The 19,848-nt window shown below is 36.3% G+C and overlaps 3 protein-coding genes across 3 annotated transcripts in view; all 3 read left to right on the plus strand.

Moving 5' to 3' along the window:
• LOC146167108 (centrosomal protein of 290 kDa-like) overlaps positions 1-19,848 on the plus strand; it is an 88,031-nt gene that overhangs the window by 13,165 nt on the left and 55,018 nt on the right. The window contains exons 15-21 of the mRNA XM_083380725.1: positions 391-537; positions 1,117-1,231; positions 1,970-2,082; positions 2,919-3,036; positions 3,911-4,045; positions 4,815-4,966; positions 5,517-5,675. Coding sequence (XP_083236851.1) covers positions 391-537; positions 1,117-1,231; positions 1,970-2,082; positions 2,919-3,036; positions 3,911-4,045; positions 4,815-4,966; positions 5,517-5,675 — 939 coding nt within the window. The remainder of the gene's footprint in view (positions 1-390; positions 538-1,116; positions 1,232-1,969; positions 2,083-2,918; positions 3,037-3,910; positions 4,046-4,814; positions 4,967-5,516; positions 5,676-19,848) is intronic.
• Positions 7,232-13,120, plus strand: LOC146167109 (uncharacterized). The gene is made up of 4 exons (XM_083380732.1): positions 7,232-8,011; positions 8,648-8,782; positions 9,477-9,615; positions 12,345-13,120. Exons 1-4 carry the CDS (start codon positions 7,940-7,942, stop codon positions 12,467-12,469), a joined length of 471 nt encoding a protein of 156 aa, XP_083236858.1. The 5' UTR covers positions 7,232-7,939; the 3' UTR covers positions 12,470-13,120.
• LOC146167110 (uncharacterized) lies at positions 14,198-18,567 on the plus strand. Its single transcript, XM_083391116.1, has 6 exons — positions 14,198-14,372; positions 14,750-14,986; positions 15,498-15,661; positions 16,765-16,920; positions 17,631-17,769; positions 18,416-18,567. Exons 1-6 carry the CDS (start codon positions 14,198-14,200, stop codon positions 18,565-18,567), a joined length of 1,023 nt encoding a protein of 340 aa, XP_083247242.1.

The following is a 19,848-nucleotide window of genomic DNA, read 5'->3' on the forward strand; positions in this document are numbered from 1 at the left end:
ATATAAAACCTTTTTTTAGAATAGCATTCCCAAGTCTACAGGTATAGGCCAGTTTACCTAACGTTAAAGTTTGAACACGTTTTTCAAAATAAATAAACTGGGAAAACGTTACGCTTTGCATTTTCGGACTGATTTTTTAATTAGAATCACAGTTCTGTGCGTTTTTTAACTGGACGACAAAAGTCAGTGGTTTGTCAAGGTTTTCTTTGGTCTTTCAATTTACCTTTTTTGAACCACAACAACACAGAAGAGAAAATCTAGCAACTATGCAGGTTCAAACATTTTAAACACACAAACATTCTTGGCGCTTATCTAATAAATGACTTACCGCTCTGAAAAAAACTAACAATTGTAATGTAAATTAAATTGACAACTTTGTATTTTTTTCAGGTCGCTCAACTTCAGGCAGAACTCGGGACAATGACTCAGTTGGCCCAGCAGGGCGGCCCGTCCGCCCTCTCGGTCCGGGGAATCCCCAAGAAGGTGGATCCGAGCGCCGAGGATGTCATCAACGCCCTCAACGAACAGCTGATACAGGTGCTATGACGTCACATTGTCCCTGAAAATTGTATACTAATCCGTGAATTTTTTTTACCCCAAAATAGTTATACCTAAGGTTATAAAACTCTTGGTAAACACTCCCAAAAGAGCAAACTTGATTTTTAGACGGTATTTTTTGCCACAGATATAAATAAATAAAACTATATTATACTACTTCGCAGAAAAAAAAATTATGTTTGCCTTCTATCTATACATGCCTTACTTCTTTAGTTTTATATGTTATATTTATAAGTCGGTCATAAAATCAAATTGTTTTTATAACCTGCTTTTGTCCACGAAATGTTCTAAATTTTCCCTGCTAAATATTCCCCGAAAGCATTAAGAAAATGAACGTTGTAGTGTATATAACAGACTTTATATCCAGTGATATACTGATATATATGTGTTTCTTTTCTAACCAAAAATAGTGTTAAATGACAGAACCGTACACTTTGATCTAATTTGGTTTGGACGCAATCGAATGAAATGTACATATCGTCGTTGTAATCCAACCCACCAAACATTGGTAAAGGGCAGTTAAACAATTTTTAACAATCTAATCAACGTTTTTTCTAGACTTTGGAGGAACTTTCCAAGAAAGATTCGTCAATTTCGGGTTTGAAGGAATCGCTCGAAAAATCACGAAGCCAACTAAGTGTATTACGTCACCAGACTCACCTTATTTATAAAAGTGGGTTTCAGTTAAATGTGACAAATCGAGTAAAAAGCATTGCCTGCCCCTGGAGATTGGAATACTGTTTTATTATTGAATACAATTTTCGACAACCCTGATATGACGTAATTTACCTTAAAAACAAGATTCAAAATCCGATTGTAATTATTTTTTTTGAATATATAGCTTTTAGCCGGTTTCTATCTCAAATCGTTAGGAAATGTTATTTTAGCACGTGCTAGGCTTCCCGTGACATAGATATGCGCAAGATTTTTCAGATCTTTTTTTGATCACCGCTAAGATGTTTTAAGGGACCGCAACGATTGTGTTGCTCATTGTCTGCTTAGTAGCTTATTATTTGCTATAGTGACAAAAGTAGGTCAAGTTGTGAGAGATCGTTTTAGAAATTTGAGAGTCCGTTACGCTTCCTCATAACACCTTTAAATAACACCAGATATGCGTGTCTTATATTCGCCAGTATATGGATCAGAATGAACTATAAATACGCAGTATTACACGTGCGTTAAAAATGCTTCAGTAAATACTCAAATGTAAACAACTGAACTCTTTCGTTAAAGTAAAAATGTTTCCTGAAACAGTAATAAATCAGACTTTAGGAAAGGCAATTTTTTCTTATTTTAAAGCTGTTACCATCTTTGTTTTTCGGGGATTTGGTCGTCAAACGGCCAAAATTGCTTTTACATTTTATAAACTAAACTATACAGTTTACGTATTTCACAATTCGTTTTATTCCAGCGCATTCGGACGAGAAGGAAAAGTGGAGCGCCGAAAAGAAAACTTTAAACGGCGAGAAAACGAGATTGCAGGGAAAGATTGAAACTGACGAAGTTCAGATGCAGGAATATGAGGTTCGTTTAAATTTAATAATTTTATCAATAGTCCAGCCGACTAAAACATTCACATACACAATGTGTATGATCTGTGATCACGCCCTTCTTGCCCAGTACGACTTCACACTTTGTATATATAAGTGTTTCAGTTGCTGAATACAGACAGTTGACCCCCTTTAAATGATGTTGGATTTACGAGCATGGTTCAGCTGGCAACAATGCTATGTTTTCTCGACCAGCTCCCACTGAGCCTTCAACCAAACGTATGGCTCAGTAAATAGAGCGACGGTCGTCGTTTGGTTGTCGTGAGTTCAAACCTCACTGAAGGCTAGTTTTTCTACCTTCGCCTTGCTTGCACGAAAATCCTGATAAGGCCGACTGATTTTGATAATATTTTCAGAAGGAATACAAAGCTGTAGACTGTGAAGTGAAGATTTTTAATTTTATTTTTAGTTTGCTATTTCTTTAAACTTAAACTGTATTTAAAAAAAGTTTCTATATGTGTCAAAATTAATTTTTAGATTTGGATACGCAATTCAATAAATTTTACCATAATAAACAAGAAACAATTTTTTATCGTTTATTAGGTCAATTTTTTTTATTCAAGGTGACCAGCAAACCCGGATTTAATACCAAACGGCGTCATAACAAATTTTCGCCTATCCGATAACAAATGACATCATTACGAATTTTCGCCGATATAATTTGATACATGATGACGTAATTACGAAAAAAAATTAAAAGTTGTAACAGATGATGCAAAAAAAATGCATTTTCTGCTAACTTTTTTTTCATCCTGCGTTATTTATTTTTCACGAAAATCCAAAATTTTGACATCTTGTTGTTTCCTCCAGCGACTTCTCGACACGTTGAAGTCGAGTCCGGAACAGATGAAGAAGAAGCTCTCGGAAACCTCCAGGAAAGTCTCGCTCCTCCGAGTCAACGAGAAAACGCTGATACGAAGACACAGAGGTAAGACAAGCTCCGTAAAGTCGGTTTCTCGTTTTTGTACTTGCACGTGTTCGGTCAATTTAAGTAAGTTTAAATGGCGATAAATGACATGATTTTCTTTAACGTGTGGCCGAACTCAAGCTTTTTGATTTTTTTTTTTTAAGTATCATAAACGTCCTTTTTATTTATATGTACCAGTGTTGAATGTGCACTTAAGTTACTGTTTTCAAATGACTTGACTTGACTTAAGTCTTTTTGACAAATGACTTGGGTTGAAATGAAGTGTTTTTATGAGCAAAGTTTTAAAATTAGGCTATTTATCTTGGTTTTTGCACATAAGACAACTTGCTTGCTATATGTTGCAAGTTATTTTTTACTTTGACTTATTACCCATAATCGGATGAGTTTATACTTTTAATAGTTTTTTTTTTTTTTTTATAAAAAGTACTTGACTTGCTTTAATTATGACTTGACTGATACCTAACTTGTTATTTTTCGAAACGACTAGACTTGAATTTAAGTTATTTTACGAATGACTTGACTGAAACTTAGGTCATTTCAAAATGACTTATTTACAACACTGATTATGTACTCAATATTAAGCTGATTATCTTGCTTCGTATATTTTTCTACTGAGGGATGCTTATCTAGTTATAACGATGAATTTGTATCAGTAAGTTTTTAGATTAGTTTTTAAATATGTTTTATCTGTTTTTGTATTGGTCGTTAATTTGGCATTGGTACAACTTTTTTACCTTGAAATTTTTCCTTAAAGCTTCGTAAAAAAAATTGTATTTAAATCCGATTTAAATTAAGGTGCTATAAATCCCCATGTTGCATTAGTACAAAAATATGAGTGCTAAGTTTGGTTTCCAACTGCTGTACTTATCTTCAGCTCTCGAATCGACCGAGGATTTGCTGACGTCACAGAACACACGATTGCGCAACGAGATTACTCAGATGGAGAAGGCGGTGGCCGAACGGATCGGCTATCTGGAGCGCTACAAAGCGATGGCCGCCTATAAAATAAGTAAGAAACAAACGCCATATTTGAACGCCTGTGACCTGTGTGCTGTCCAGAAAGAAAACATATAAAGAGCTATAAAAGACCTACTTTTGTAACAAAAAACGAAAAAAATGTGAAACAGGGATTATTCTTTAAAAAAATATTAGGACTATATACGTAAATTAGATATAGGCTAAGGCATATGAAAAACTTTTTGTTAAATTTAATATAATCCTAATTATAGCATAGACCAGAGCTCCTTATCCTTTTTTGGTTTGGTGAACCTTGTTGTCACGAACTCATGCACCCTGCGGTAAACTGAGGTAAAAAGTGATGCGAAAAATCATTACGTATATCAGTATCACCATGTCAATTAAACCGAGCTGAGCTGCCGAGTTTTACACACTGTCCGTGAGAGTTCGATTATGGCTGCAGTACTATGTCATAAAACAGCATTCAGATAAACTTGAGAAAAAAGACAGCATTTAAACACACTTTAGAAGTCAAATAAATTTAAACATACTTTAGAAGTCAAAAAATATCATTGATTCATAAGAAGTTTGTGATGCACGGTTGTATACCTTGTCGTAGTAGTGCACCACATACATTTTTTGTGCACCTATAGTGTCACCGTGCACACCGTTTGAAGAGCGCTGGCATAGACTTAAATGTCTTAAGCAAGCCAAGGTTCCATACATTAGTGTTCCATATTTTATTTGATTTTTTTATTTTCAAAACTGCTTTCTGGCATTTTGGATTATGTTTCATAAAAATTCTAATTCCCTTTGAACAGCGGCCCTGCAGAAAGCGCTGGAAGGGAGTGTCCCCGAATCGGAACTGTCGGTTGTGAATCGACGTTTCGACGAACTTACGTCAAAATACCGCGACCTGCTGCAGAAGGAAAACCAATTCGTCGCCAAGAACGTAAAGGCCGAAACTTTGCAGGCAAGTTTTTGTTGTATGTCGGTTCCTAAGCGGGTTGTTTTATTTTTTTGTTTGTTGTAATTGGAACGGTGAAATGTACGGCTGGGCATTGATTCATGGAAACTTTACTATCTTAAATCATTATATATATATTAGGTGCTCATTGTTTTATTAACGTATAAACAATGCTATTTACTTCTGTACAGTATATGCTTTTCACATTTTTTTCAGTAATTTCGTTTTGATATTTTCAGAACGTTTCGAATAAATCTTAAGATAGTGGTTGGAGGTCGTAGTTAGTCACAGAATAAATATCAAAAACCATACACAAGTAGGTAGCAGTTTGTGAACGTATATATAAATTTTATTTATTTAAGAATATATACGGACTTAGATATTTCACCAAACAAACCATTTATTTAACACACGTTATGTGAATGTTGCATTGTTAAAGCAATCATCAAAGTTTCTAAACCAACACTTAAGCAAAGTTTATTCATTAACCCAGACACAATTCTAACATTTGCAACGTTACGAACAGTGAGATTTGACTTGCTCTAATACTTTTCAGGAAGAAGTGAAGATTATCACGGAAGAATCGGAGGTGCTCCGTCAGGAATTGGCGCTGGAGAAGGAGAAGAGACACGCGCTGGAGGAAACACTCAGGAAGTCGGGATCAACATCCGCAAGGTCCTCTTCCAAGTTTGAAGTCTCCTCGGCTCTCAAGCAGGTCAGAGGGGATTCCCCTTTATTGTTTGACAATGGCCTTACTTTAACTCGGTTTTGTTGCAGTCTTTAAGAGGTTACTTATCAAGTTTTTAATTTGTGTATTGCCAATCATTTAGAACTTGACAACGTTTATGTTTATGCGTCGCAAAATCATTGTTTTAAAATTAATTCCTAAAAGGTAGTTTGGGGTGTATAGGATATGATGGGGGGAAGGTATATGTAAAGCACTTTGTGTGCTCTTTCAAAGAGTTTGGAGCTCTCAGAGCGGATTCTTTGTGCAGAAATATCTAGGATTGAATCAAGCTTTGGTCTCATGTTTTCCGCGTTACCCGCGAACATGAAATAGATTAACTTGTTTTTACAAGTTCGACAATGCCTAGCAGCAATCAATAGGTTATTACCTAATTTAAAATTGTATATTTGAACTAAAATGTTAGCACGTGTTCTATTTACAATTAAATTAAAATTATACAATATTTCGGTCTCGTCTGTCGTTTAAAGCTGCAGCATGCTGCTTTTACGAAAAGTTATGAATGTATGGATGCACTTTAAGCTAAGAACAAGTAATATGTTTTAAACCTACTAAATACGTTTAAAGTTGAACCTGTTTGTTTCGACTTGTTTATGTAAACAACAGATTGTGTGAAACTGCGCAATAAGAAAGTAAAATCATTAATATATTGTTTGCTAAAGTTCTATTTTTTTTTTACTTTCACCATTTGGGCGATTTTATTTGTGTTATCTGTTTATTACGTCACTTTTATTGCTCCAACAACAAAAGCACACTACATTGTGCGTGTGTTTTATACTTTTACATATTGTACCTATATATGACTGTCTTAATTCTCCGTAAACTTGATGTTTCGTATGAGACAAGATTTTCCAGAATTTCGTGCTAAACAAATCTTCGACGAAATTCCGAGCTTCGTAAACTATACTTTTGATCACACAACGAAAGACAAACCGTTTGAGTAATGCTACAAACAAACCAGTGCTTGACAAGGCTCTTTAAAATACTATTTCGAGAGCCTGTGCTGTTACGCTTTTGGTGGAGGGCAAGCAAAACAACAACCCTGACCACTTGCGGTACCCGAGAGCACTTGCAAGGAGCGTCACTTAGCGCATGAGTGAACACGACGCGTTTAGCTTAGGAAGGAAGCTAATCTCCCGATTAGGTTGGACGCTGAGCGATTTGGCTGATGCTGTCTGAGTTTTACGGTGAGCAGCCTGGAGCGTTTAGCACAGTTGTTTATTCGCTTGATAACTTTCAGGCGCGCATTTTAGGGTTTGTGCCTATTTTAGTGTTGTAAGAGTTTTGTACCAATTGCCTACAGTTTTTGGAGTAGTTTAGAGTGTTGTTATTATGGTTATTCATTGAGATTTAGTTTTGCGGTTTATTTGTTTGCAAACATCTTGCAATGTCATGATTATCAAAAACTGTTTTCTAATCAATAGACAAAGAACGCGCAAATCCAGGCTGTTTTTTTTTTTTCAAAAGTTTAAAAAAAGCTTTCCCAGAGCAGCTCTTCGAACGTTTGTAGGTTTAGCAAATCACGCTTCGTTTATTACGGCTGGATCGACTGGCCAATGTGCACAGCTACAATCGTATCCTGTGTTCAGCCATGCAATTCTAAGGCATTTTGGGCGTTTCGCTATCGCCCTGCTGCACGGTTTTGTTCTGTTTCCAGGATACGCTTATCGGCGCAAAGGTTTTGCTAAATTCTAGCGTTGTACAAATCGCAAAGCAGATACTCACGCTGCCACAGATTCGTTCGCTTTTAATAAGTTCCAGTACTTTAGGTTCATGTAACATTTTTAGAATACAGTTAGATTAAATCACTTTGTAAATTGAAATACTTTTTGTACATATATGTTGATGGTATTTTTTGCTTAATGCTACATTATCTTGTTAGGTCAAGTGGAGGTTTAGAACCGAATGCTTTCTTAGGCGTATTATTCGTCGATGCTTCTTATCTAAATTATTTAACGTTTATTTGTAAAACTACCTCTCTTTAACCACTAAAATAAAAACAGGGGAGTCTTCTTAATTAATCAGCCTATTTGTTATCGTTTTGTGTTAATCGTTTTCAGTTTACGACACTCAGATAGCCAGCTGTTTACCCATACTTATCAACTACATTGCATACAGCAGTAATTAGCATACAAAGGCAGGCAAACTTAGTAAAACTTGCTGTAGAACGACGACTGGTTTTGTGTGGGTCGCCAGTTGCAACCGAAAAGGACATGGGAAGCCATTAACGTGCCATGGAATATCGAACGAAGCTCGACTCTATTGAGGAGGTATCAAGCCAACCGTCACCCGTCCATCGATCAAAGGTTAGTACAAAGGCAAACATTTATACAGTTTTTCTTGTTGCAATTATCTATGCAAAAACTGTTTTGTTTTGCAATTTATAAGAGTGTTTTCGCGTTTTTTAGGTTTCAAAGAAAGACATTGTAGCCGTTTGTAGGTTTTAAATAACAAGACAATTTTGCTATTGAGCTAAATTTCGCTATCGTGTTAAATTAAGGTCATATAGACGCTATATAAAGCGCACACCGACAAGACAAAATCTTAAAGTAACTTGCCCAATTTAAGCGTCTTTTTCGCAATGTTCAGATTCACATGACATTTTACTACAAAATAACCTCCAGTACCATAACTTGTAATCTAAAGTAGCACACGGCGGTAGTAGTTATTCGTTAATAACTTTGCCTTTGTGCAAATGGTGCAACAAACTATGTTTCATGGGCAACAGGTTTTTCATTTATAGAAGATACAAATTTCACATCTTAACCATCCGACGACATCTAAGCTCTTACAGTTTATAATTAATTAACACCCCTGACTTCCTGTCACTTTGTAACTTTGTGCAAAGTAATTTCACGCGAGTCACGTCACTTTTTGCCTAAATTCGGCGCCCGCCCGAAATGTTCTAACCGTAGTTTCAAAACTTGTGTCGCTTTTTCCAGAACGATCGCGACCGCCTCAGTCGCGCCTATGACGTCATAAACCAGCATTTGAAAGCGCGTAAAAGCGTGGCCAAGCACGCAAAGTGGAAGTTTCTCTTCATCACTGTCTTCCTGGTCACACTGCAGCTCCTACAGGTAACAGTGCTTTCGTGTAGGCCGGGGTCACCAAACTACGGCCCGCGGGTCACATTAAGCCCGCCGGGTTAAATAAACTGGCCCGCGTCACGTTTGGTTAATGAAGATGAAGTACAGTTAAAATGTTATCGCATGCAATTCCAAACTAATTGTTGGTGGCTTGTTAACTGTACGACAACTTAGTAAGGCTCTTGACAGTTTTTATTGCATAGATATTTATATTTTTTTATTGCGATAACCAAGTTAATAAAGTTCGACAACAATATTTATATCCGCGATCGTAAACTCATCAGCTATCCGGCCCGCCTTATGGTCAGGCCTTAGTTAGAGTCATCCGACTCTTTTAAAAAATGTTCTCTCAACCAATGGGTCGCGTTTATTTTATTTTGTCTATGTTGATAAACCTAATGGTATTTGTTACAATAGCGAAGGCTTCAAATGCCTTAATTAACGCCACAAAGAGTTCTCATAGTGAAAACCTACAAGATGTGACAAACCACCATTTTTTTGCATTTTTATTACAGCCTTTGACCGTCTCTGAGTTTATTACGGTTTTGATCCTCGTAACCAGATGTTTTTTCACGGAAGTTTATATTTTAACGGCTTCATACTGTTTGCTGAATAAAATGAAAAAAGTCAGAGAACAGGTGAGATGTGCACCGTTTTAATCGAGATCGTGCATTTCTCTATTCAGCTCATTCTTCTCCACACGATTCACGTCACAAACTTCCTTTTCTCGTCGCTTTTCACAGCCTTTGCGGCGCTCACCATTGTCGTGAAGCTGTTCGAAGAGTGTTGGCCGCTGCGGAAGAACTACACCAGGGCAAAGAAAAGTGAGTTGCGGGCAAGAGATGGAACGATTCATTTTGCTTCTACCTATATATCAGTATCGGTAAATTTTGGCCCATATTTCGGCCGATATTTTACTACAAAACTATGATATAGTTAGACGTAATAAGAATATCAAAGCCCATACAAAGTAGGTATCATTTTGAACGTTTCGAATAACTCTTTATTCATTTTCATCAGTTATTCGAAAACGTTCAAAATGATACCTACTTCTGTATGGGCTTTGATATTCTTATTACGTCTTACTACAACCTCGAAACCATTATGCTCCTATGATATAGTTGTTTCTACAAAACAAACAAATTTTCTATTTTGACGTTTCCAGGGCCAAGAAAAGTAAGTTGTGGACTAGAGATAGACCGATATATCAGTTTGCCTATAATATCGGGCGATATTTCGCTTCTAACCATATATCGGTAAATTTTTTTGACTACGAAAATATGACCCGTTAATCACACGTTCGGTGCCAATGCACTGCTTCATAAGTTAATGAGCATTGCGATCGTCATTGGGTAAATCATTGTCTTTTTTATGAAAAAAAATTAGTGTTTAAATGGCCATGTTTTAATGTATACGCCTGTCATCAAATCAGCTGTTATTTTGCGCCAACAGCAAAACAGCAAAACATCAAAGCAACAGCAAAACATCAACAGTTTTTTCGGAAGCTTTACTTGGTTGGTCGTAGCAACACGGTTTTCACAACGTACATTTTGGCGAACGACGGCTGTGCCTTTTTGTGGATCGCCCGTTACGCTAATAAACTAGTGTCCGTTAGGAAGTCCAGTACCACGCTAAAACTATACACAATAGCGCGTATACAAGTTGGGCTATATCTTTTATAAGTTTGAAATTTTGTACTGGTATTCTACTGAAACGTCATACGCCAAGTTGCTATTTACCAGTAGATAGGCATTCCAGGCATTATGAATTCGTTTTTGTCAAACTCGTTTAAATGCACATGGCAAACCAAGCGTTTGTGTTAAAAACATAATAAAGTGTTGAGAAGTATATCCTTGGTTACCATCTGCCAAGAAAGAAAAAATAAGCACGGAATGGTAACCCTAAGTATAGCTAATTGCCTTACTACTTTTGCGTAATTACATGTGCTAGTCATGTTATCATGGTTGTTTTTCACAAAGTTTTTTCTGGTGAAAATTGGTCGCATATTGCCGTCATATTCAACGGGAACTTCCACCATCAGCGAAGATAACCTTTAAAAGGCGCAGTGTCATGCAACTGGACTGCCCATTTGCGTCACATTGTAAAGCTCTCGATCCACGATAGAGCGATTATAAATCACAATGATGTGATATAGTGGCGTCTTCCGTCCGCCTAAATAGCACACAACCTGCCACAAAGCCAAACTGCACTAAGCGAAGCAAACAGACTGTTTCACTGTGTATTGCTCACTCTATATGTATATGAGCCCTGCAGTACTAACATGGTGCAAATACAATGAAACTATATTGTTTTTTAAAGTTATTACCTCCTGGACCGAAATAATAGGTTATGCGGACTGTATGCTGAGCAGATATCAACTCTGCGGTTTGAGTGTGTCGCGGGTTAAATAACTAATAGCACAGTTGTATAGTTGCATCTATAAGTATATAACACGTCGTCTTTCGTATTTTACTCTTTGTCTATGTAAGGTTGTTGGTTAATTACTTTTAACTATTTCCAAAGGTAAATTACGAATAAATAACTCATTTAAATTAACAAGGTAATTACTCTAAACTCATTGATCAATTACTAAGTCATACTATAACAAAGCTCTCCGCTACTTATTTATTTGGTATTTTTTTACAAATATAAGTACCGAAAAAGCTTCTTAGCTTCTTTAGTATACTATACCTGGTATTAACAGCATATTTATTAACTAAGCCATGGAATCCATATGTGCAGTTATCCAACTCTGCTGAAGTATTGCTGAGTGACGGCTACGAGATACTTATAATAATATATCGGATGTCCCATTGGCATAATTATCAGTTGGCATAATCAGGATTGTAGTACAACCAAGACAAGGCTAGTAAATCCTAGCCTGCGGCGAGGTTCGAACTCGCGACCTTGTTCGAACTCGCGACCTTGTTCGACTCGACCAACATTCGATATATTTGGTCAGTTAATTCCTCCATTTTTAATTAACGGCGTATCTTTATGGAATCCAAACAAGTGGCAGCAGGTTTCTGTTTGTCGATTACTGTTCCGCTGATTTCAATTTTAGCGAACCTAAATGGTTAAAATAACTTATCCCTCTATAAACATACAAAAACGGATTAGGTAACCAACATTTACGCTTTGTCTGACCTAAGCACGTCTTTTTTTTCCTTTACATCTCGACTTGTGTTTATCGAATATCACGGAAGTTTGCCATGAACGCGCGGCGCTGATTTGCTTTAAAGCCATAGCTTTCTTTCTGACAGACTGTGACTGTTTTGTTCTTAACTCTTTACATTACCTATACTGCTTTCATATTATGTTTTTGACACTTTAATTTTATTGTTACTTTGCTATGTATTAATATTTTACTTTACTTAAAGGAATTGGCGATATGCGAAATAATTATTCCTTTAAAAAATGTCCGATACTGGTTTCACTCGGGTTTTTAAACTTTGAGTTTCATTGTTGGGTTTCTTTAATTTTGTTTTATGAAATTTTTATTATTGCTATAACCAAACCTAATTCATCAAGACTGTGTTCTTTATTGCGACAGAGATCGCCCCCTTGTGGCACGCCAAGCAACGCATCGAGTACTCTCACATGGCCGCCACTTGTGGCGCCCGAGTGTCTAACTCCGGCAAAATGGTTTCGGAGGTTTTGGCGATGGATGGAAGTTGAGCTTCTTCACAAGTTTGCGAAAACATTTTGCCTAATAGTTGACAGAAAGATGAAGTTGCAAGTCAATAGCAGACTTTGTCTTTTTTGCAGCGACCCTGGTTTTAACTCAAAAGAAGGGAATTTATTTCATGCTTCCAGTATGCCTTTAATGCAGTTTGTTTTTCGTTCATAATATTTGAAAATTTTGATTAAATAATTGTTTCCCATTTAGGCGTTTTTAAAGAGGTTCTTCGGTTCAGTCACCGTTCATTTTTATCAAATGTTAACAGCGGACTTTTGAACGGATTAAGTACCATAGTAACCCACTGTCCATCAATAGTCACCATACTAGACTAGACCGTATAGGTCTGGTAAATATAACAAAGTATAGTGCCATTCCTTATGTTTGCTAAAATGGCATCCAAATGTGGATTTTCTTTTCAAGCTGAAACTGGTCGATTTTGTAGCGTTTTCCTTGCTTAATCCCCCCTTTTACACGGCTCATTTAGCCCTAGGATCGATTGAAGTTTAAAGGGTTGCCGGGCGAACATGTGTAGAAATAAATGTTTTTATTTGTTAGCGTTGTCTTTTGCCTAACATGGGAAACTTTTTGCTTTGTATGTTGCTTTTTTGCTTGTTCATTGATTCATTTAATACACGATCGCGCTAACCAGGAAATGGGTGTTTTAAATAAGTCAGATTTTTCTAAAACACAGGACAACATGTTTTAAAACAGATTAGTCCGTTTTGAACCATGAACATAATTAAAACCTTGTCGGCCAAGGTTTTTTTTTGCAAAGTGTCTCTTAGAATGAATGACCGTATAACCATCATGGCTATACACAAGCATTGTTCAGTATGTGACGTTTGGTAGAATGTTGTATTTTATAAACGTAGTTGGTTTGTTCATTAACAAAAAATTTTTGTTTCACAAAAATCAGAAAATCTTTACAACTTTCTTTTGAAACGGCTCTTTAAAATAACTTGGCTCTTTTTGTAAATGGTTTATTTTGTCTGAGAAAGGCGCATGCGCTCCTGTTTGCGAAACTATAACTGAAAATTTGACCTGCATTGATGACGTTCGTCGAATATGACGTAACAATGTGCATCGACTGACCAAAACACTGCACGATTTGCGTTCGGCGAGCGGTCGATAAACAGTTGCGATCTAACTGAGTTTATGCTTGCCGAAAGGACACGACATTGTCTTAGATGAATGAGAAATTCGCACGTTTTGGGTCCTATTATAATTACACACAACCAAAGGCTGACATTTGGTTTTATTTGCGCTGTGTCATTCAAATAATTTTATTTGAAAGTAGCAGCCAAACAAGTTGCTTATATGTTTTGGTAGCAGGATTGTAAAGGACAGTTTTTCGTAACTATATCTACGAATCTTACTCTGAAGTTTAGTCCGTTGTAATGGACTTAACCTGAGCTACAAAATATGATCTTCAACTCCGGATAGTTTTAACTTTAAACAGTGGTCTAGCGAAAGCGAGATATCAAGATGAAGATAAAAAGCTCTAGCTATTTGCTTTAGGCACTGTTTACTCTATATATTTTAATTTTGATATCCTAACATGTGATCAACTGATCAGGATTTACCAACTTAATCAAAGACGAGAGTTACTGAGTTCTCGCATTGTTGATATGTTAAATTTTGACAAGGCTTGCTTAAAAATACAATTAACTTGCTCACGTTGAGTAACCAACGAATAGTTAAGCTGCCATATTCTACTACGTTCTATGTCAAGACTAGCCTTTTCGAGAAAGAGTAGGCTTAACCCAGCTTCTGAAGACGATTCTCACGAAGCTAGTCCACTGCTTTCGAGTCAGTCGCAACCCTCGCTGGCCCGAGACCTCGACAGCATATTGGTGGCCGGCGACGCCGAAGATTCACTTTTTGCCGATATGGATCCGGGTAAGTCATCACTTTTTTTGTTTTTGTACTTCGGAACGTTTGCAAATGGTAAAATGACAGTTTATTTGCTGTTTTTTTGCGGTATTGCAAATGTTTGCCTTTTTGATATTTTTACGGAAGCTATTGAAACGTAGAACGATTTCAAGTAATGATAGATGTTTTAAATTCAAAATGACATTTGTCTGATTTTATGTTGGTAGAGAATTTCCTTACAATAGTACAATGATGACTTTACGTATTTTTAATTCATTCATCTATAACATTATACCCCAAATTTCTAGGCGGTAGATTTGTGTTACGAGTGATAAAATCACACTGTTAGTTTTTTCTATAGTGATTTAACGTGGTTAGGTTTTAAACTTGTCCGTTCCTCGCAGACATTAATATGGAGGAGGGTCGGGCTTCAGATGCCTCAATCAGAAGCATGAGCAGTATGAGTAGCAAAAGCAGTAGGAGCCGAAAAAGTAGAAGAAGTGGCGGGAGCAGCAGTAGCAGCTCCAGTGGAAGCCCCCTCTCCGAAGAATTAGAATACAACAGAAGTAGCAGCAGCAGCAGTAGTATGAGCGGCAGTAGCCTTTCCGAAGAAGAAGACAGCCGTAGCAGCATTTCAGATGGTAAGTTCTACTGTATGATTTGTTTAAAAGCTTGGTTGGCAAACTCTAGCAAGAGAGCCGCAAGTTTTACGCGTCTCTCTTGTATTTTCGCATTTACATTGAACGGTATATTTTACCAATTTGCCAAAGTGATTGGTTGTGGCGCGCGTCTATTCACATGCTATTACTTTTCTGCAGAATCAATTTTAAAGCTTTAACACCGTTTCACCCCAAAACGCTCAATGAGTAACATCACATTTTTTTCTAGTTTTCACTTGCGTTAAATTAAAACATTTGTGGTCTAATTATATTACCTTGGTTCGCTTAATCTAAATAATTTTTTTATAACGAGCGATACTCATTATTACTAAGTATTACTAAGTACTCGTAACGCGAAGCACGCCTAATATATATAACGTTTCGATACCACTTCATTTATGTTTAACTTTTGATAAGGTTCAAATATTACCTACGTCTATATTGGCCTTGGTATTTCTACTACTAACAAAATATAATTTCTATAAAATTGCAGTACTTTCCCGTGATTTAAAGAAGGGGGGCATCCATCACGAGATGGACCTCGCTCATATCGAGCATCACGACGATCATCTGCACTCTCTGCCCATCGAGGGACAACTGAGCGCCAAGAAAGTGGTCATGATCAAGAAACCGCCCTTCATTGAACGCCATATGGAGGTTGGTTGCCCAGATCGTACAGTTGAAATGTTTTTTTTGACCGAAAGATGTTATTTGCTGGTAGTTAAATACACTTTTGAGTTAAGTTACGCTTTTAGACTTTTGAAAATCTTTGTAATTAAAATATCGTTTTTCATTTGGTGACAGACCTGTACGCCAAAATGTCACCTTTGAATTAAACAGCGCTTTAACAGTTAATAAACTTTATAGAATTTGACCAAATGCTCTCGTTACTGAAAACCGATCATAAAAATCTACCTTTTTCAGAAAAGAAGAACACATAAAGTGTTTCTGCTATGATGCAATATTCGCATGTGCAAACGAGCATAAATTTGTTGAATCCCAACTACCGTGCACTTGTTTTTTACAATAAGTTTAGTTTCACCTCGTTTTTTTTGTATTAAACTTAAGCCCACTGCTATAAATAGACTTGCATTAAAAATAGTGATTTGCGATACATGACATTTTATTCCGATTCCCAATGTTTTTAGCAAAAAGTCCCTCGAAATGAAATAACGTCATTTATACGCTCAACTGAGCAAAAAAGGGGAACTTGAAACATTTATTTAGTGTTAAGAAGTTTAAAATCATGCCGAAAATTCCTACCACAATTTAGTATCGGATCGGCACCGATACAACCCTACTACAATCAGCTACGATCCGATATTATCTGACATCCCTAATTATAAACTAGAGATAGACCGATTTATAGGTTCATTGATAATATCGGTCAATATTTGGCTTCTACTGATATATCGGTATTGGTAATTGTAGGCCGATACTTTGGCCGATATTTCATTGCAAAAATATGATAACATTTTTCCTGTACAACTAACGACTTACCGATTGTTTGATTAAAAATATTGGGTTTTAGCATTACGATAAGTTAATATGCAAAATGATGTTTTAATAATTAATAAAAGTTTATAAACGCAAACGTTATTGGGATTTTATTTTCAATTAATTCAGGTTTTGAACATTTCCCAGGTACATGAAAAATCAGTATCGGTATCCGGTATCGGTTGACTAAATAGTAAAAAATCGTGTATCGGTATCGGCCAAAAGAGTGATAACGGTCGATCTCTATTATAAACTCAATCCAGGTTGACCCTACGAGTGCTTGCAACGACCGAGTGTTACTTGAAGAGCTGCGCAATCGCTTCCATCGATCCTACAGAAGGTGGAAGCGTACGGCCAAGTTCTTCGAGGCCGCCAACCTCCTCGTTACCGTCATGCTCGTTTGTTTCCAGGTCGCCCAGGTAAGAGATTCGAAAGAGGTTTGATTAACTTAGTGAGCGATTATTATTATTTTTTTAATTTTAGGGAAATAAAAATTTGCAAAAAAAAAACTTCGTACTCGGATGTCCGTTGATTTATTGATATTATTTTTTTACTTATTTTGCTCATTTTTCTCTCTATTTACTATCGTCTATTTTCTTTGTTGTGAAAAGTTATATATATATAACTCTTTTTTAAATAGTTTTCTTGTTGTGAGTTTTCCTTGTCTTTTTCTCTATATTTCTAATTTTCTTATCTATTCCTATTCTCTACCACTCCATTCTCTCTCATTACTATTTTTTACAATTGGTTGTTTTAAATTATAAGATGAGAATCCCCCAATTGATTTTTTATACGTCCAATTCGTCGCACGTCATAAAAAATTTGCACATAAGCACAAAAGTCCATCTGTTTTGTTTTCAGGTTTAACTGATTTAAATTTAATGGCCGTGCCAAGAGAGTCTCAACTTTTATTTTTTATGTTGATATGTTTTTCTAAACTCAGCTGAAAACTGCTTTCAAACGCAACATTTTTTTTTGAGCGAACCAAACTAAGCACTGAACTTAAAATATAATAATCAATTTGGTTGTATCTAAAAAATAAATACTCCTATGAAAAGAATCATGAGATTTTAATTCATCGAAGTCCTACCTTGGAATAGTTTTTTAGTTAAAGTATATTTATTTATAGGTTATTATATTTCAACTTCCCGAAATCAGTCCCAAGACGAAGCAGATTGTAGCGACGATCCTTTCGGCTATGACTGCTTCTATTCTCGCCCTTCAACTTAAGTTGGGCTGGGCCGACAAGGCTGCTAAGAGCGAGCGAAGTGAGTGTTTTAATGGGCTATTCGTACCTGTAGCGACCGTAGAAATAACTGTTATTGATTTATTTTAAATGATTTTTTGCCATCCCTCAAGAAGCGTATTTGTATTTTAGAGAATATGATTAGGATTTTAACGTGCAAATATTTAAAATGCCAAATCAGTTATACCCCACAAAGCACCTTAATTAATTAAAGTATTGTAGTGGTCCGAAATTACTAGTTGACCAACAAATATTTTTTCCTGCATAAGTCGGCGAACGTATAAAAAGCACTAAGGGGCGATCAACTGATCCGAAATTGTGCGCGGGTCAAAGTTTTACAAAAATAACGTTAAACTGACAAAAAATTATATTCTAATTTTTTTCCAAAAAAACAAAAAAAAATTTAATAAAAACTCGCGTTTTAATCGAAAAATTGTTTTCACGATTATAATCAAGCATGCTTCTGTTTTTAAATTGTGATAGGCAGTCAAAATGCTGTGTGCCGACAATCATACAGCTAGATATTGGGACGATTCGCGTAATCGCAAACGCCTCACACGTTTTTTCGCAGAAATTTCCCATTTTTTGCCAAAAACCAACAAAACTGAATAAAACTAAAAGCGACAAGACGCTTGTTAGCCGGAAATTAACTTTCTGTCACGTTTCAGGCGCCCTACTTTGCGGCAAGCTTCTGCATCACGCCGAGTACCGCATCAGCGTGTTACAGGCAGGCGGGCATCTGCACGACGTCGTCAAGCTGTGGAATGTTTCTCTGCAAATCGAGACCAAGGATATCCCTCCTTTCCTCATACCCTACTGATAACAAACAAGATCAAAATTGTTAGTTTGTTTCAAACTTGGTTCAATCAAGGTTTAAGAACGACTTTCGTACAAACTACTTTGGTTACTGAGGAAATTTTAACCAATATTTGCTACTTATTACCCCACTGATCCCGACCCGACGAACAAGATCAAATTTGTCTTTTGTTTCAAACTGAATTTAAACTCGACTTTCGTTTAAGGTACCATACTGTGGTTACTGAGGAAAATTCTAAACAATATACGCTTCGTATTACCCTACTGATCCCGACAGCACATACAAGATCAAATTTTTTTGTTCAAACTTGGTTCAAGGTTTAAGCACGACTTTCTTACAAAGTACTTTGGTTACTGAGGAAAGTTGAATCAAGAAGAGGTTAAATCTTGATTAAACCATACAAGAAAGAGTATGAAAGTTAATTAGAAGAATTTTAATCAAGCGTTTGACGTACTACCTTCGCGATTTTATTCCTAAAATGGAACACAAATATTATAACCCCTTATAAAAGCAGAGTACTAGCAGTAACTCGAAGGAATTTGAATTCATCTACTTGATATTATCCTACTTTTGTTAGAAAAAATATGATAAAACGCAAGGATTTTCGAATGAATTTTTTTTAACTTTTTCATGAACTTTGTTCGAAACAAAGTACTTCATTTACAGTTTACACCAATGAATTTAATAAATTTACTTGATATCTCTTACCCTACCAATTTTGATCAAAAATTGCTGAAGAAACGCAAGCATCTTCTAACGAATTTGTTTCAACTCTAAATATGCCAAGCCAAGGGCTTCATCTCCGCCTGTAAAGCTTCGAAAAACTTTATTAGACGAACCCACTTGTTTACATTCCACTCATGTGCATGCTCTAAACGGGGTTTTGTAAGGCATTTTACTGCAGTTTCGGCAAGTTAGCAGTCGCCAGCTGGAAAATAATATTTTTAATAAGTTGCTGTAATTTAAATGCATCGTGCTAATTTCGACGTGAAATTTTCAATAAAATCGTGTATGTGTGGCGTGCGTCTTGCAAAAAGCATATGATAATGTGGAAACACGAATCAATCGCTTGCGACAGTTCTGCAGCGAATTGATTCTGATTTGATTGTATTCCACTTCTTGCACGAAACAATGTTCAATATGACGTCGACAACAACAATGATGATGTCGACAAAAAACAAAGTTTTATTCAAAACTGAACTGTTAACCACCTGTTTGTATTGGCTTTGATGCTCAAAGTTTCTCGACTTTAAACAATGAACAATAATAGGTAAAATAAGTTTG

Source organism: Ascidiella aspersa, chromosome 1 (assembly GCF_963924565.1).
Source record: "Ascidiella aspersa chromosome 1, kaAscAspe10.2, whole genome shotgun sequence".
Classification (NCBI taxonomy): domain Eukaryota; kingdom Metazoa; phylum Chordata; class Ascidiacea; order Phlebobranchia; family Ascidiidae; genus Ascidiella; species Ascidiella aspersa.